We start from the raw sequence: 18,488 nt of genomic DNA, 5'->3' as shown, positions 1-18,488 counted from the left end.
CCTCAAAAATTGCTCGGGAGCTCCTCCAGGAAGTTCCTCAGGAATTCCTCCAGGAATTCCCCGGGAATTCTTCCAGGTGTTCCTCAGAAATCCCTACAAAAGTTCCTCGGGAATTCCTCCAGCATTTCTTCGTAAATTATACTAGTAGTTCCAGGAGTTACTCGGAAATTCCTCCTGGATTTCCCCAATAATTCCTCTAGGAGGTCTACGGGTATTTCTCCAAGAATTACTTGGGAATTTTTGGGAGAGTTTTTCTATCTTCTATTGCAGGAATAATAGTTCCTCTGATATTCCTACACAAGTTCCACGGGAATTTGGCCAAAACTTCCTCCAGAATTTTTCTTGAAGTTCCGAGGTATTCCTCCCGGAGTCCCCCGGAAATTCTTTCAGGAATTCCTCGGAAATTCCTCCAAGAGTTCATCGGAAATTCCTCCAGAAAACCATCGGGAATTCCTCCTGGAGGTCATCGGGAGTTCCTAGGGAATTGCTCTAGACTAGAAGTTCCTCGGGAATACTTCCAGGAGATTCTCAAGAAGCTCTTAGTAAATTCTACTAGTAGTTTCTCGATATTTTTTCCAGAAATTTCTTGGAAATTCCTCCACGAGTTTCCCGTAAATTTCTCCAGAGCTTTCTTTGGGAATTCTTCTGAAGTTCCTCGGAAATTCCTACAAAAGTTTCTCCAGGAGTTCTTCGTAAATTCCACTAGTAGTTCCTTGGGCTTCTTTCTATAAGTTTCTCGGTAATTCCTCAATGCGTTTCTCGGGAATTGTTCCTGGGGTTCCTTGGAAATTCCTCCAGGAATTCCTCAAGATTTTATCCGGAAGTTCATTGGGAATTCCTCCAGAAGTTCATCGTTAATTGCCCCAGGATTGCTTTGGGGATTCCTCCAGAAGGTGCTCGGTTATTCCTCCTAGAGTTCCACGGGAATTCCTCCAGGAGTTACCCCCGAAAATTCCTCCAGCAGTTCCCCGGGAATTCCTCCAGGAGTTTCTCGTGAATTCTTCCAGGTGTTCCTCAGAAATCCCTACATAAGCTCCTCGGGAATTCCTCCTGTAGTTCTTCGTAAATTATACCAGTAGTTCCAGGAGTTGCTCGGAGATTCCTCCTGGATTTCCCCAATAATTCCTCTAGGAGGTCTACGGGGATTTCTCCAAGAATTCCTTGGGAATTCTTGGGGGAGTTCTTCGGAACTTCCTCCATGGCTTCGTCGGGATAATTCCTCCAGGAGATCCTCGGGAGTTCCTACAAAAGTTTCTCGGAAATTCCTACAAAATTCCTCGGGAATTGCTCCACCAGTTCTTCGTAAATTCCACTAGTAGTTCCACAGAATTTTTCCAGGCGTTGCTCGGAAATTCCTTCAGGAGTTTTCCGGTGATTCCTCAAGGAAGTACACGGGAATTCCTTGGAAATTCCTACAGGATTTCTCCGGAAATTTCTCCAGGACTTCATTGGGAATTCGTCCAGGAGTTTCTCAGGAATGGGAATTCTTCCAGGTGATGCTCGGGAATTCATCCAAAAGATCCTCGGGAATTCATCCAGGAGTTCCTCGGGAATTGCTCTTGGAGTATCAAGCTGCAGACTGATTGAACTGTCGTTGACTTTCACGAATCTTCGACGCTTCCGGATGTTGTTCGCCTGTACACTTCTGGGCATTGATTTCTCAGCTGCGTACCGCTTGCTGAGAGACTTGATCTTTTTTGTTCCGTCCTTGTAACCGGTTTGGCCAAATTTCTTTGCACCCATTTTTCTGAAATAGGCAATCTGAATAGTTGAATTTTGACTCTTGGGACCCTTACCTGGAACGAAAGTTCCGGTTGCCGACGAAGACGTTGTCCCGATTATCGTTGTATCGTGTTTGATGTTGGGGGTTGTCTATTAAGGTAATTTTCACGGTTTTTTTTTTCCTACATCCCCTTCCATGTGTTGTATGAAACCCTAAATATTTTTATATGGCACGTAAGATTTTTCAAGGTTTTTCGTAGGAGCAACCCTGACCTGGGCTTCATTGTCGAGTCGAAAGGCGGTCTTGGCGAAAAGATCCTCGTTACGGATGAACCGCCAAATGTGATGTTTTGGTCCGATTCGTACCAGAACTCACGGTCACGAATGTTGCTCGCTAATGTTTATTTATAACAACTTTACCTAAAGCAACATCTTTTAAAATATAAATTAAAACTTATGGCAGTGTCGCTGGCAATTGGGTTGACTAACTTTTAAGATAACAGTGGTAATATAACCTATTTTCTATAGCTTTTAACTGCTTTTCACCGAAAAGCGGAATAATACAAAACAAAAACTACTTAGTAAATGAACTAGGTACTGATCGACCAAAAGTTTGGGGTTAGAAGAGTATAACTAGTATAAGAGTATAAAAGTAAGAGTGAATAAGTTGAGTAACAGACTCTGCCCCAGTGCAAAGAAAAAGAAGCTAAAGGCCACTCTATGTTTCTAATTGCTTAATGGATCACTATTAGAAGTTTTGGTCACTTTCTGATACCACTAACCATCTCATCTTCCTCATTTTTTTTAGGTGGCCGAAATGCGCGAGAAGAATCTAGACCTGATGCGGCAGGACATCGTCAGCGTGCTGAAGAACTCGAGCATGGCGTTCGTGCGGGAACTGGTCGGCGCCGATCCGGTCGCAGTGTTCCGGTGGGCCATCCTAAGGGCATTTTTTCGTGGCTACTTTGCATTTAGGTCCGCCGGCATCAAGCATCGGAAGGAACGCGCCGACCAGTCCTACAGTAAACTATCCACCAAGAGCCGCTACCGTGCTCCGAACGAGAGCATCGTGAGGTGAGTTGGAAGGGGGTTCCATGATATTGATGAAGGTTTTTCCCCGTTCTGTCGTCATCAAAGGCGATTCGCCCATTTGGTCCCTGTATTAGTCTAGTCGTCTAAATGCTACAAGTCGCTACACGTACACTTCTTATGCTTGGTGAAGGTTTCCTACAATCATCATCACACACTCATCATCGTCGTCATATATGGTTAGAACACGATTCAACTCTATTTTTGCATAACTGAAAATTACTCTTTTCTTGACTGATTTCAATCAAACTTGTACCAAAAACTTCAATTTTCTCCCTCTCCATCTTGTAGAAACCTTAACTTTATTGAAACTCCAGAGAGAATTCATTTAAATGTGGAATATTTTTATGATTGTATAAGTTTATTGTTGTTCTCGTCGAGCTGATATTTAACAGTACAGTAGACGTTGAACGTTGTCTACGTTTTCTTCTCGCGATTTTGTCGAACTTGACCGTTTTCTTTCTTTTTCAGCAGGTATGGTTGGATCTCGTATTTAAAAGTACTAGTTTTGATTGAAATCATTTGAGAAAAAAAAATCAGTAATTTTAAGTTTATTAGATCAAAAACAGTTTTGTTATTCCGTGCAACATCTGATACTCAACATCCATCAACGCCGTTTTTCTCACCATCTTTTCTCTTTCTTCTCCCACTACTGTGTGCACCGTTACCGTTGTGCGAAATTGTACCACAATTTCATTGCCGCGTTCTCCATCCATGTAGCCATCTAGTGACGGTTTCATCAGTGAACCTTACTATCAATCGAATAGCGTAAGTGGGAGCCCTCGTGTCAGGGCTCTAGTCAGCCCCCCTATTCCCGTTCTTGTTCATGTTGTTGTTGTTGTTGTTATTTGTGAATGTGTTTTCCGATTGCTTTCATTCGTTTAAAGTTGTTTCCGGTTCTCTGTGTTGTTCTTGTCTCCCTCTGTTCATGTCTATTCAATATAGACGAGTGTGGTGCGTTAAATGTCTGTTCTGGACAACTCTTCTGCTTCCACTGTTCCCTTGTTCTGATCGTCTCCCTTTGTTTAGTTGTATTGTGGGGCTCAATCTAGCTTTTTGTTGACCGATAAACTGAAACTGTGTGTGTGCTTCAACTTTTTTCCTTTTCTTTAGCTTACTGTTTCACCATGATATTTTATCCTCATATGCCAAGTAACATTACGCGGTTTTAAATCAGTTTTGAACCCGATTTTGCTCTTTAAAACCGTAATAAAACCTAAAATGTCACTAGGGATATTATGTGTTTGTGAATGTCCGAATGATGTTCTTTTGTTATTTTCGTTGCTTCATTAGTGTCTGGGAATTATTGGTTTCAGAATATACTGCTCCCATTTGCTTAACAGTCTCATATAAATATTTGTTTATGCCTCGTTGGGTATATAAGTCACTGTGACCAGTTTTTAGATCTATTGTGACGCATATATAAATAAGAAACCTTGCAAAGATGAGACTGCTTCGCGAGTTGGCGCAGTATAAGTGTTAACTCTGGCCAACATGGCAAAAGCGAAGAGTTTCCTTCTCATGTTTACGCTTCATTCATAGTTGATTCATTACTACACTGTTCTTGGTGTACCTTAGGACTTTTCGGTCTGTTTAGGATCTTTAGCAGTGATTCGAATTTTCGATTTTCATTCAGACTTTTTAATCTCTACACTGTCATTTGAATTATTTAGATTCCCGTCCGTTTTTGCCCGGAATGCCACAATTTAAAACATGTAGACAAACTACAGTAGCAAAAGTGGTTTGAATTCCGATTGCACACTTTTAAATTGTGATTTTTCAGGCAGATCTATTTTGCCCTTTACTGAGACATACCAGATTTGCTGGCATGTCGGAACATACTGATAAACTTGTTATTGGAAGATAAAGATATTTAGTTGATTGATTGACTGATAATTAAAGACAGGGGTTTTCAGACCTTTTGTCTCGCGCTGCACTTTTTGTAAATAAATCTCAACTCGGTGCACCTGGTCATTATGTATTATCAAATAATGCAATTTCAAGTTTGTCAAATATGCTGTCGTAATTTTCAAGTCCCTATTCCAAGGTCATTCACTCATTCTTGAAATACTTTCTCCCCACAGATGTGATTATGACACTGACTTGCATTTTGTTTTCATTACCGTCAAACGGGGTGACTTGCAACGGCGGGGTGACTTGCAACACTTGATGTTTTCTGTCTATGCTTATCAACAAAACATAAAAATCGGACGTTTACATACCAAAACTCAGTTGAACTATAAAGCACACATACTATCTGAGTAGTAGCCACGATTTTTACTTTTATGAAAATAGTTCCAACAAAATATTCATAAATTTAACATTAGTCTCAAAAAGTAACAAAAACGTGAGCCTCAAATCGTTGCCTGCAAAACAATGAAAACAAAATTTCCCAAAAATAATATTCTGTATGCGGATTCTATACATAATGAGCTATATGTATTTCCATTTTACTTTATAAAAATATTACAATATCATTGTTATATTCATATGTTTTGAAATATTGTACCGAGACGGGGTGACTTGCAACACTTATTTTCTAAACAATTCAAAGTCCAGAAAAAACGAAATATTGCTGTTTGACTAATAATTCACCAGCAAAAGTCTGAAGGATCATCATATGAACTGAAAAGTACATTAAAACTCATGTAAAATTAACAATTAGTAACTTGGTGTTTTTGAGCCCAATATTTCCATATAAAAAATCACAATTCAAATTCCTTTGTAAAAACAAATGCAAAAATAAGTTTGTCAGCCCAAACGATATCACAATAGTAGCAAGAATACTTATCAAACATGCTTGAAACTAAAAATTAATATCTGCGTGTTTGAAAAGGGATTTACATTGGGTGTTGCAAGTCACCCCGCACGACGTCTTGTATCAAAAACGACCTTATTTGGCTTTTTCAACATGAAAAAATAAATCAATTTATAACTTGTTCACTCTATTTTATAGAGGGGCCGGCTATTAAAACTATTACAAATAGTTTGAATTTTAAAATTGAGTTTAATCAACATTTTTTGTTAATTGAAGCTGAAAAGTGTTGCAAGTCACCCCGTTTGACGGTACTTGTTGGAGCTTAGTGCGAGTGACATATTTGTTCAACGTTGAAAATTATCTTGCTGGGGATATTTCTGGAAATTTTCGGGAAAAATCCTTTGAAATGCTGAGCGAGGTCTTGAGCAGATTCAGTGGGAAATTTCTGCAACATTGGTGATATGTTTGGGACGCTTTCCAAAAGAGAACATCGAAGAAGCCTTGCGCTGACCCCTGACTAATATGGTTTTTGATGGACGGTTTTCCAATGCCATTTGGAGAATTGAATGACGAAATCCCTGTTAGATCGTTGAGAGATTAATTTTTAGAACTTTGTTACATTTCTTACAAGATTTCTTAGAAATCATGAACACGTGTTCAGTAGAATTCCTGGTAAACTGATTTCGAGATCATTAATAGATCCCTGTTTTGGTTGTACGCAAAACCGCAGATATAGTGGATTGCTAAACAATAAATTTATTGACCTTTTTCCGGCTATACCAGTCGGCCAGTATGTCTGAAATGGATGTAAAAACTTGAAGCATTTGAAGGCAAAGTTCGTTTAATTGACAAATAGAGAGATTAATTTGTGAAAAAATACCACTTGTTTTGGTGGGATTCTATTTTTTTAGTTGATCTACAGTTATCTACATATAAAATCAGCCTCCCTCAAGACGAATTCAACCGTGTCTAGGTCATACTAATCGGTTAATCTGTTCGTGATTTATATTGCTTCAAAGATAACGAATTACTTTCGGTGTAGTACTAGATTTGTTGTAATGAGCTGAATTTTTGTATGGTGAGAAGGTAAATTCTCCGTTTGTGCAATGAAATGGTGCGAAAAGCGTGGGTATTATGATTCCTTGCCTAATTTGATGCTGTTTGAGCAAAACTTTGGATAGCTGTGATGTTTATGTTGCAAGAATTGGAGAAAACAACAACACGGTTACCCAAAGTTTCGCTCAAACAGCATCAAATTAGGCAACGAATCATAATACCCACGCTTTTTGAACCATTTCATTGCAGAAATGGAGAATTGACCTTCTCTCCATACAAAAATTCTGCTCATTACTTCAATTCTAGTACTTCACCGATTGTGTCCTATTAATTTTATAAATTGACAGATTATTCCATATTAGTTCCATGTTTACCAATGTCATACATAATAGGACAGATCGGTGAAGTACTAGATTTGTAGTAATGAGCTGAATTTTAGTATTGTGAGAAGGTCAATTCTCCGTTTCTGCAATGAAATGGTGCAAAAAGCGTGGGTATTGTGATTCCTTATCTAATTTGATGCTGTTTGAGCAAAACTTTGGGCAACAGTGTTGTTGTTTTCTCCATTTCTTGCAACAAAAAACACCATAGTTATCCAAAGTTTTGCTCAAACAGCATCAAATTAGGCAAGGAATCATAATACCCACGCTTTTCGCACCATTTCATTGCAGAAACGGAGAATTGACCTTCTCACCATACTAAAATTCAGCTCATTACTACAAATCTAGTACTACATCGAACGTGTCCCATTATCACATAAATTTGAATACATAATTTCATTTTAACCTTGGCGCCGTTCACAAATTACGTAACGCTTTAGGGGGAGGAGGGAGTATGGCCGACCTTGAGATTTTCGTATGTGCAAATGTTACGGAGGGAAGAGGAGGAATGAAAAAATGTCGATTTTAGCATTACGTAATAAGTGGATGATGCCTTCGCCTTTAGGACTTGCTTCGCTTTTAGGGCTTAAAATTGTGCAATTGTGTTATAAAAACCACATCTTTTTCCGTGTTTGTGTGTGCGTGTTTTGTCCTCACGAGTGAATTCATCTATTTATTATACACATTCTCACTAAATTTCACTGTTCTTATACCTTATATGTGTTTTACTTTGTTTTCTTTATTTTCAACTCTTCATCTCCATCATCAATCCTGTTTCCGAACTCATTGTACAAACAAAATTATTGCGCAAAAATACACGACCGTCAACGCACCAATCACCACCACCACCAAATCAAACCATTTCCGAAAAAAAAAATCCATCGCTGTTGTTGCTGTTCTGTTTCTGTTCCTCCGTGGTCTTGCGCGTCTCCGGGCTTACGCCTACGCCCCACCGTAGTAAACGAATCAGTAATGCCATGCACGATATCACTTCGAACGCGCTCAATAGCAACGCCCACGGGAACAGCGGAAGTGCCAACACCTACCGGCAGTCGGCGGGACCCGGAACAATCCACGCCTCCTCTTCCGGCTACGGCTCGAACTCGTCGTCGTCGGGGACGCCCCGGCGATCCTGGTCCAGCTATGCATTCAACAACAAAAACTTCCCGGACGGTAAGCTCAGCTACGAGTGCTCCGCCGCTTCCGGCCAGGCGTCCTCCCCGTCCTCTGTATATAATAGTAGTAGTAGCGCTAGTAAGCAGTCCTCGGCAACGAATTCCGGCGGCGGCGGTGGTAAGCAGCTGGGCTACGGTGGGAACCTATCGTCATCGGCGTCGTCGCTGGCCGCCCGGAACCGCTTCGAACGGTCCTCGCACGACGTGATGGCACGCGCTTCGCAGATTGTGATGTAAGAATTTTCGTTTACTTTTCTTTTGATTTTTATCATTTGCTTTTAATTTTTAAGGCACCCCCCCCCCATAACCATCCGGCTTCGCCCTAATCTCGGTTCGAGGTTTTGGCTGCTTCCGTATTTTGAGGACACTTTTTATCCATTTCCCTTCCTCAGTCCCACTCACATCAGTCATTGAAACACTCGAAACGAATCGGGTTTCTTTGGAATTTACTAGATTCCCATTCTTGCATATAGCTATGCTAATTTACGTAACTTTTTGCTTGTTGTAAGCTTTGTTTCTGATAACTGCAGTATATACGCTAAAGTGTTCCCTATTTCTAGATAGATCTCTTTCTTTACCTTTATAGTCTGAAGCATGTTAATAGTTTTTTATAAATATCTTGTAAATCTGACCTCTATATATATTGCAAAATTGTATAATATTCAAACATTCTAAACTTGAAAAAGGACTACGATGACGTCAGTTTCATTTTGGTGAAAATATGTTTCATATTTTTTTTCAGTAGATTTCTAGAGACGTTCACTAACAGCAAATGTATCACAATATGTATGTAGAATGCCACAATGCGCCAAACTGAACACTTTTAGCAATCAGAGTCTTCCCGGGTAGAGGTTAAGAATTAACAAGAGCTAAACACTAGGCCTGCCCAATTTTTAAAAATGTTCTCGTTTCTCAAGTCCACCCCCATAGTTTGATTGGCATTCTAAAAGAAGTTGCTGGTCAAATTTTCAGCCAAATCCATTGAAATTAAGAGGTGCATCAAATCAGCTGTTTTTTTCGACTATTTTCAATCTTCAAAAAATTCAAAAATTCAAAAATTCTTTCAGCAGAAATTGAAAGATATAGGGGGGTTAGGGGCATAATGGACACCCTAAGCAAATGAGTACGTTAGGTCTGTATAACAAAGAGAATAACTTAACATATTATCAGTTGGCTTACAACTTTAGCTTGTTTCCTACGTATTTCAATCTTTTACGGCAGATAGAATGTCTTTATTGTGAAGAAATAATGAATTGTAAACGGGGTACGGGGCGAAATGGACACCCATCGGGGCATAATGGACACCCCTGCATATTTTATGTTATTTCTTGGATTATATCGACCAGTTAAGTAATTTGCCTACGGAGATCAATACCACAGAAATGATACTCCCTCTTAGACGAGTTTACATAACATCAAAGTTAATTAAGTAAACTTTAGGCTAAAATAATCGGATTGATTTTTTTACAAACTCTCTAAAACGCCTAACGGTATGCAATACGCGTACATCCATTCGTAATTGCCAGTGTTCATTTCGCCTCGAATCGACTACAGCATTTAAATCGCTATTTTGAGTAAATTCTGATCAAAAATAAAATACTTCATCCATTTCTAAATCTGCGTATACATGTAGATAAGGTAACAATTCACTTGTTTTTATGATGGAAACAGACAAACACTCGTAATACCTTATTTACTGCTGCTTCGAAATTATAAGAATTTCACCATATGAAAAACATATTTCAATTTTAATGATATTTTGGTTATTTTGGAGGTATATAAATGGTATTTTTTGAAAAATAGAACAATGACTTGTTCCTTTACACTTATGCATTGAAAGTTTAACGTAAAAATCAACCGTTTCGGCAAAAACAGGGGTGTCCATTTCGCCCCGAGTGTCCATTATGCCCCGATCTCCGCTACTTGTTTGCTACAAGTTCTCCGAACAACGTATGCCAATAAAATTAAAGGAAAAATATGTAATTATCACATTTGTAATCAAAAATTTGATTGATTTTGTTCTGGAACACCCTAATATACAGGGGATAGACAAAATTATCGGGACAGGCAAAATTTTCACTTTCTAAAAAATGTTCAACTTGCTGTAACTTTTTTTAAAAAGGCATCAAATATTCTCAAATTTTCACTGTAAGTAGTTGTGTATCAGTGGTCAAAATTTGGAAAAGATCGGGCTATTCTGCACGAACTTATAAAGAGTCTAGAAAAAGGTATAATTAGCCGATAGCTAACTTTGAGCTGTCATATCTCCGGATTTAATGAACCGAATGCAATGAAATTTTGACCATTTATGACTTATATAATGAGCTATGAAAAACTTTTGAATTAACTTAAAATTATTAACACGGAAGAAAATTATAGCGATTAGATTAATTTTCTGATAAAACAGCAAATCATTCAAAACTTCAACATCGTTTCAAAATTTAAGCTTAGCTTAGACTGACTGCACATATCTATAGTTGCTACTCCGTGATTGGCCCGAACCAATGACAGTTACACAATGAATCAACTGAACAATTGACTGGGAGTGGTCAACATTCTCACTGTGCACGCTTCAGAGGCTCTCTTTAACGGTACAACAACGGCGCCGGCCACGTCCTTGCAGTCAGGTTGGGAGAGGGAAGGAATGTTAGTAGCAACCTTTGTTATGTGAAAGTTGGCGCTTACCGCACGTCTCCACCAAAGGCTGCAGGAAGGAGTTCTTGTTAGTAGGGAAGGTATCGTTGGGTCAGGATTCACTTTGATAAGTAACATGACCTTTGATTTGTAATGCCTATCAGAGTGCCGCCCTATTGTTCGCTTCACGCGGAAAACAAACAATCGAGCACCCACGACGGGTGGTCACTCAATGTTTACTACAAATGATTTTACAACATATACAAGTTATCTAGCTATTGTTCGCTTTACACGATAAGCAAACAATCGATCACCCACGTAAGGTGATCGCTTAATATCCGAATATTCTCGGGCACATACACAAATGTTCGCTCATGTTACTCACAGTGCATTCACAGCAAGAAACAACCTAGGGTATTGGCTCCCTTATTAAGCATGTGGCTCCCATTTTCATCCTGTGAAAAAACAAAGAATTGAACCGCTGTTTGTTTTGTTTCTTTTTTTTTGTATTTTTTGTTAGAAGTGAGCACCCGTGAAAACAAAAAGAACGGAATCAATCGGTGCCGTAATCGCTTGTTTTCGAATAGGATGAATATGGGAACGTGAGATTACTGATGGCACACATACCTTAATACTAAACAATAAACACCCACGCATCTATTGTTTTCCTTTTCGCGCGAGACAATGACGAACGCGATGCATGACGAATTGTAGAGTGGAACAAGGGGACACAACTTTGCCTAATTTTTTTTTTAATTATTACGCATTTTTCAAAAAATAATTGACAAAAACAAATTAAAACACATTACTTTTGAGCTATTTGCTGTAGAAAACTTAGTTATTTAACTAAACCAATAAATTTAAAGATGCCTTTTGATAGAATATTCAATAATCTTTTGAATAAGGGTCAAACAACTGTGATAACTTTGACTTATTTTGTTTTAGCATTGATCCGTAGCTGGAACTTGAAACGAGTTTTCACTCATTAAATCACGAAAATACCTGAAGAGGAATGAAACGGAATATTTGATTATTGAAATGGGAGAAAGCTAGAATAAATTTAGGCTTATACAAATTTATTTTTGACTTTTTGTCCCCCCCCCCTTCACAAATTTTTGGCTGGATTACGCATTTTGAGGGGGCAGATGAAAAATATTTACCAAAATATCGGGACTTGCTGAAAATTCTTTAACAAATCCGATGAGTTTTTAATATTTTCAGAATAAATGCTTTATTATTTTTATCCCCCCCCTCGACCAGCCAAAGAGTGGTGGGACAAAAAGTGAAATAAATATTTGTAACGGCCTTATGTATATTTACCAAGGATGGAAGAAAATGAGTATTCAGTATTGTGTTGTTCTTTGCTGTGCATGCATTACTCCTGTAGGGGTGAGTATGGCAGCATAATCGATCGCGTTCGCTATTGTCTCGAGTGAAAATCAAAACAATAGATGCGCGGGTGTTTAGTGTTCAGTATTGTGTTGTTCTTTGCTGAGTGTTGTGTTGTTCTTTACAGAGAAGAACATTAATCAAGACAATTAGATGATCGGCATCGAACCACAAAAACCCCACAACAATTGGTGAGATCTTTCCAATATTATTTATTTATAAATAATTCTACTTCAGTATATTTACTTTATAACTGCATATAAGTTGAAAATTCGCTATTTTCAACATCCTTTCATCTATTGGAAGATGCTTCAGTTCTGGGCTCTTTCTAAGTTGATGAAGGGATTTATAAATGCTTGCAAGGACTTGGCCAGGTGTGTGGAGCTGAGTGAATCTATGACATTGTAGATAGTAGCGACATCAGCAATGTCAATGGAAATATTCAACTTTGCAACTCCATCCAAGATTTGTGCAAGTATTCATGCTATGCTATGCTATGCTATTTACCAGGGATGGAAGAAAATCACTTCAAGCGATAAATGATACAGGATACGAATAATCCAAGATAGCATTGTTCTTGCAGTAGCATGATGCCGACGCCTCACATCGTACTCGTATCACAGAGCAATCAAAGCATCTGATGCACGCTTTATCGCGTGATGACCCATTATCGGATCATGTTACAAGTCGTGATAAATTTTATTCATCAAAATTTAGGCCACTTATGTACCCGTAAACCGCATTCATTATTAGAAATAATACATTCATAAGCATATCTTGAAGTTAAATAAGTAAGAATGCTCAAAAAGTGAATGAAATCGCGAATTTATCATTTCAACAACCCGCACATGCCGAGCGAATCATTCTTCTCGGACCGTAGTTTGTTATGATGCTTGACGACAAAATGTTATCGTTGTTGCTATGATCGCGCGATGCCTTTCAACCGCGACACATTCGAGATCTGATCATGATCACTAGATTTCCATCCTTGATATTTACCCAATTCCAGCCAAAAATGCGATGCTCCATTCAGCATTATCGTGTTTCTCTGGTCACTACTAAACTAGATTTTTTTATAGGGCACTAAACTTAGAACTACACAGTACGAACAAAATCTGTAAATTTATGACGAACTGAATGTAACAAATTGACCTCCATCGTGTTCGATAGAAATTTATGTGTGATCTTAAAATTACACTGTTGATTGCTGAGAGAAAAGTGTTAATTAAGCACCGACTTTTCAGAGAAACTTAAAAAATCTTTATACGAGAATCGAACTCAGATCTTCCGAGTGAGAGTTCACGCCTTACCCCTCTAGGCTGGCTCACCAAGCTGAAGAGAAGGCAATCAAAGATAAACAAGTTCCACCATAAAGGAACAAACTGTTGTACCGCTTCGGCCACAGAGAGCGAGAGAGCAGGCTCCGCAGCGAGGCAGACGGCTGAGCGTAGCTGTCCTCGTTTACGTTTACTGCATGTAAATTTCAAGCGGATATGTCTCAAAAAATGTAAACAGTACGCATGATTGGCTGATTACTGAGCGGACAGTATCATCTCTCGGTAAATGGCTGTAATTTTGTAGCTTCTGCTATAATTTTCAGTCGATGCTTAATTTACGTGCTATTTAATTTTCATGATTTCTTTCTGTGTACAGAAACCGACATGAAAATGTAAACTGTCACCAATTTGACACTTCGCAATCGTTGCTCGCAACTTAACGGAATTTCGGTAAACTTGGGTCTGGTTTACAAACTTTTTGGTACTGTATCTTACAGTATATGATAAAAATTCGATTTTACAGTGCGTACGGTAAATTATTTGACAGATTATGCTGTCACAGTATCAAATTACAAACAAATCGGTAACAACATTACCGAACTCTTGTAAAATAAATTAGCATTACCGAAAACCGTTAGTTTTTTTTTCACTTTACCGATTTTTTTCAGCAAAATAATTACCGAACAGCGAATTTGAATCTGAGTGTGTACACATGCTTATCCTCATCCTCATAATTTTGAGAAACGGCAACGGATCCCTGCAAAACGGATTCCCAGTGCACTATTTCAAAGCTGACCTGAAAAGAGGGCATTTTGGACCATCGTCGGTTTCTTTGGGTAAATTAGTGCATATAACATCATAAGTCAAATGCATTTAAAGAAATCATATAAAACAAAAAAATAATAATATTTTGGATTTATAATGGTTCTTAAAGCCTCTACAAAGCTAATTAATCTTACATTGGGGAGGATAGATAGTCAAGCTGAGTGTACACTGTACATCACGTCAGCATGGAGAGCTTCAACTATTTAATGCATGAAGAAGGTTACGGTTAATTCTAGGTTTATGCAAAATGGGTCTTATTTATTGTCTTTTACTTATCTGACTCAATTTTGTGAACTTGCACGTACTTGTGCGCTGTTGGTGATGAAACAAAATGAGAATGTACTGCGTATTGTTTATTTACAGTACTGGCCAAAATTATAGGCAGTGATGATGATACGATGCATAATCGATATAGCTTTCTTCGGGTTAGCTTAACTCAAATGCTATAATTCGAATATAAGTGTTTATTGATCACGAAATAAAATTGCATTGTTTCAAACGTCCAGCAAAACTTAACGAAGGAGAACGAATTCAAAGGGGCCCATATAGCCGAGGCGGTAAACGCACGGGTATTCAGCATGACCATGCTGAGGGTGACGGGTTCGATTCCCGGTCGGTCCAGGATCTTTTCGTAAAGGAAATTTCCTTGACTTCCTTGGGCATAGAGTATCGTCGTGCCTGCCACACGATATACACATGCAAAATGGTCATTGGCAGAGGAAGCTCTCAGTTAAAAACTGTGGAAGTGCTCATTGAACACTAAGCTGAGAAGCAGGCTTTGTCCCAGTGAGGACGTTACGCCAAGAAGAAGAAGAAGAAGAACGAATTCAAATCTTGAATTTGGTCGAACATTGTCTGGCCAAAATTATAGGCACTTTGTCGAACTTCCTAAGAACGATTGATGTTTTATCTCAGGCGTAAATAATAACATCAGCAGGATCCTTCATTATTCTGTTTAGCAGAGGTGTTAGTATGGTTTAGAATCGAGATCACTAGTTTGTGAGTTTGATTTTAGGTGGTTTTTTTTATCAAATGTCAATGAGAGCTATCTCGAGATTCTTGTAATTTCTAGCTAATGAAACTGCAGTTAATAAAAAAATGCCCTCCAAACGTTTCCAAATGGTTTTAAGCCCCTGATTCCATATGGGGGATGCTGAATGCCAAACGATATTTCAAAACTATATCTGTTGTCTAGGATAAACACTTTGATGAGAACTTCCGTTATAATGGTGATAAATGGTATTTCCAGCAAGATAATGCTTCATATCACAAGGTGAAATATCAATTCATTGATTTCAAAGCCATGAAATTCCTGTACTAGCTTGATCGCTAACTAGCATAGACAACAATCGTATTGAGAACATTTGAAGAATATTGATCATCAGTTGTAAAATTATTGTACTAAAAATCGCCAGGTATTCGTTGTAGCTTTCGTGGATATTTGTTCAAAATACACCAAACGCCAATGGCATAAACTTATGATACCGATTCCAAACCGTACTAAAAGAATATTGAAGGCTCGTGGAAGTATTATAACTTCGATAATAAGGAGTTTCTTAGATAGGACATCACACTTTCTTTAGTAGGTCAACATATTGCCTATAATTTTGGTCAGAGTTTTTGACTAATTTCAAGATTTTAATTAGTTTCTTTATGTTGATAATCGTTTGAAGTAAGATACGTTGCATTGTTAATATGTTGTCAATAAACAATAATACTAAAATTATTGCATTTGAATAAAGCTATCTTAAAGGGAGATTTATCAACCTAAACATCGTATCATGAGCATTGCCTATAATTTTGGCCAGTACTGTATATAAAAAAGTGGTTTCTGCTTCCGAATACTGACGTCATCTGTTTTAAACTATTCAAAACATATAATTTTCTTATCTCCAATACACGTTATCAAACATGTGAAAGTATGACTATCTAGCGGTCTAATCTAATCATTCTATTCTCCCCGCCATCCGCTTCGTCCTCCTCAAAGGAAAAACAAATCCTTTCGTCCTCGGGAACGGCCGAAAAAGGGCCTTAAAAATCTCCAATCGGTCAAGACGCTCTCCGCGGGCCAGAATCTCACCAACAACCAGACCGCCATCAAAACTCGCAAACAGCCACTCACCGTCACGGCCCAGTTCCAAATCTCGCTGATCGCCCTCATGGAAACGCTAAATCAGGTAAGCGCGCTCGCTACTGGGCGACGTTTCATTCACCAACACACTCAGTGCTAACTGTTGCGGTTCGACTTTTGCAGGCAAACCCATTCTTCATCCGGTGTATCAAGTCCAACCCGAACAAGATATCGAACCAGTTCGATGAAGCCACCGTCACCCGGCAGGTAAGCGCAAAAGCACTACTGTGGTGGGGCTGGGATTGTTCAATGTCGGTATACATTTCTGTACTGTAGTCTGAAGTATCAGCATTAGATAAAATTATCTAAAAGAATAAAATCGATTTTTTTGGCATACTGTCATGCGGTAATTTGGCATAATGGATGTTTAGCATAACATTGAGTAATGTTCTGGAAGTGTAGAATTTATCATTTTAACAGCTACCAAATACATAATTTTGATAGCGAACCTGGACAATAATTTCTACTTGGTACTTTCATACTGCTTTCACTAAGAATTATGGACATTATGTCAAGCGAACATTATGCGAAATGACTTCGGATTGCTAACCCGGAGAGTGCGGGTTTGATTTCCGGTCCGCTTGAAGATCTTTTTCAGATGGGCTATTCTCTTGACTTCCTGAATATTGTGTTTCATTGTGCACAATACACACAATATACAAATCGATGCAATGGCAGGTATAGAAACTCTTGCATATAAAAAACAGTAAAGATGCTCAGTGGGAACGTACAGGGGATAGACAAAATGATCGGGACAGGCAAAATTTCCACTTTTCAGAAAAAGTCCAATTAGCTGTAACTTTTCGATAAGTGCATCAAATATTCTAAAATTTTCACTGAAAGTTGATCAACTAGTTGTGTATTAGTGGACAAAATTTGGAAAAGATCGAGCTATTCTGCACGAAGTTATAAGCATTTTAGAAAAAGGTAGAATTATCCGATAGCTAATTTTGAGCTGTTATATCTCCGGGTTCAATGAACCGAATGCAATGAAATTTTGTCCATTTATGACTCATATAATGAGCTCTGAAAAACGTTTAACACAACTTGAAGTTATTAACGAGAGAAAAAGTTATAGCGATTTCATTAATTTTATGATTGTTTAGTAAGTTGGTCTATTTTAAATATGCATCCCATTACTTTTTTAATGAATTGTCGCATATGTTGTTACTTTCTTTCAAAACATATCTGTATTCAAGGGAATCAGAGGGAATTTAAATGAGCTATAATTAGCATCTTGATTTTTTAAACGATTTTGAAATTCAAGAAAATTTGGTCTTTTATTAGAAAAATAATCTAATCGTTATAATTTTCTTCCGTCTTAAGAATTTTTAGTTATGTCAAAAGTTTTTCAAAGCTCATTATATAAGTCATAAATGGTCAAAATTTAATTGCATCCGGTTCATTAAATCCGGAGATATAGCAGCTCAAAGTTGGCTATCGGATAATTTTACCTTTTTTTAGAATCTTTATAACTTCGTGCAGAATCGTTCGACATTTTCCGAATTTTGTTCACTGATACACATATAGTTGATCAACTTACAGTGAAAATTTTAGAATAATTGATGCACTTATCGAAAAGTTACAGCTATTTGAAATTTTTTTGAGAAGTGAAAATTTTGCCTGTCCCGATCATTTTGTCTATCCCCTGTAGATACTATCAATGACAATTTTTTGTCTTGGCGCTCGCTGTGTGACCCCTGCGGCGCTAGGTTTACCCTTTTGGAAATTGACTAATTCCTCAACTGAAAGAGTTATCGATCCGGCATCTGAATCATCAAATCATACTACTATTGAACCGGTTCAATGACATCACCTAAATTCTAAACTAAGTCAGCAGCGAACCTAATCTCAAACATCAAAGCGAGTTTTGATTTATCTTAAGCTTAGTGACTAAATCATTGGGCCAGATGACCAACACCCATTGCGCCCGTGCGTGATAAGCAAACAAGTCAATTTATTGTCACGTTCATATTTTGCCATCCTTTGGCTTTGACTCAGCTGGAGCAAATCCTTTCCAAATGTCGTTTCTCTCTCCGAGCTGGGTTCCCA

At 38.2% G+C, this 18,488-nt stretch overlaps 1 protein-coding gene across 1 annotated transcript in view; it reads left to right on the top strand.

Moving 5' to 3' along the window:
* LOC109411303 (unconventional myosin-IXb) overlaps window positions 1–18,488 on the top strand; it is a 252,594-nt gene that overhangs the window by 192,550 nt on the left and 41,556 nt on the right. Inside the window, exons 9-13 of the mRNA XM_019684868.3 lie at window positions 2,531–2,796; window positions 3,532–3,579; window positions 7,964–8,413; window positions 16,293–16,482; window positions 16,560–16,643. Coding sequence (XP_019540413.3) covers window positions 2,531–2,796; window positions 3,532–3,579; window positions 7,964–8,413; window positions 16,293–16,482; window positions 16,560–16,643 — 1,038 coding nt within the window. The remainder of the gene's footprint in view (window positions 1–2,530; window positions 2,797–3,531; window positions 3,580–7,963; window positions 8,414–16,292; window positions 16,483–16,559; window positions 16,644–18,488) is intronic.

The sequence above is a fragment of the Aedes albopictus genome, chromosome 3 (genome assembly GCF_035046485.1).
Source record: "Aedes albopictus strain Foshan chromosome 3, AalbF5, whole genome shotgun sequence".
Taxonomy (NCBI): domain Eukaryota; kingdom Metazoa; phylum Arthropoda; class Insecta; order Diptera; family Culicidae; genus Aedes; species Aedes albopictus.
This window is presented reverse-complemented; position numbering and strand designations above follow the sequence as displayed.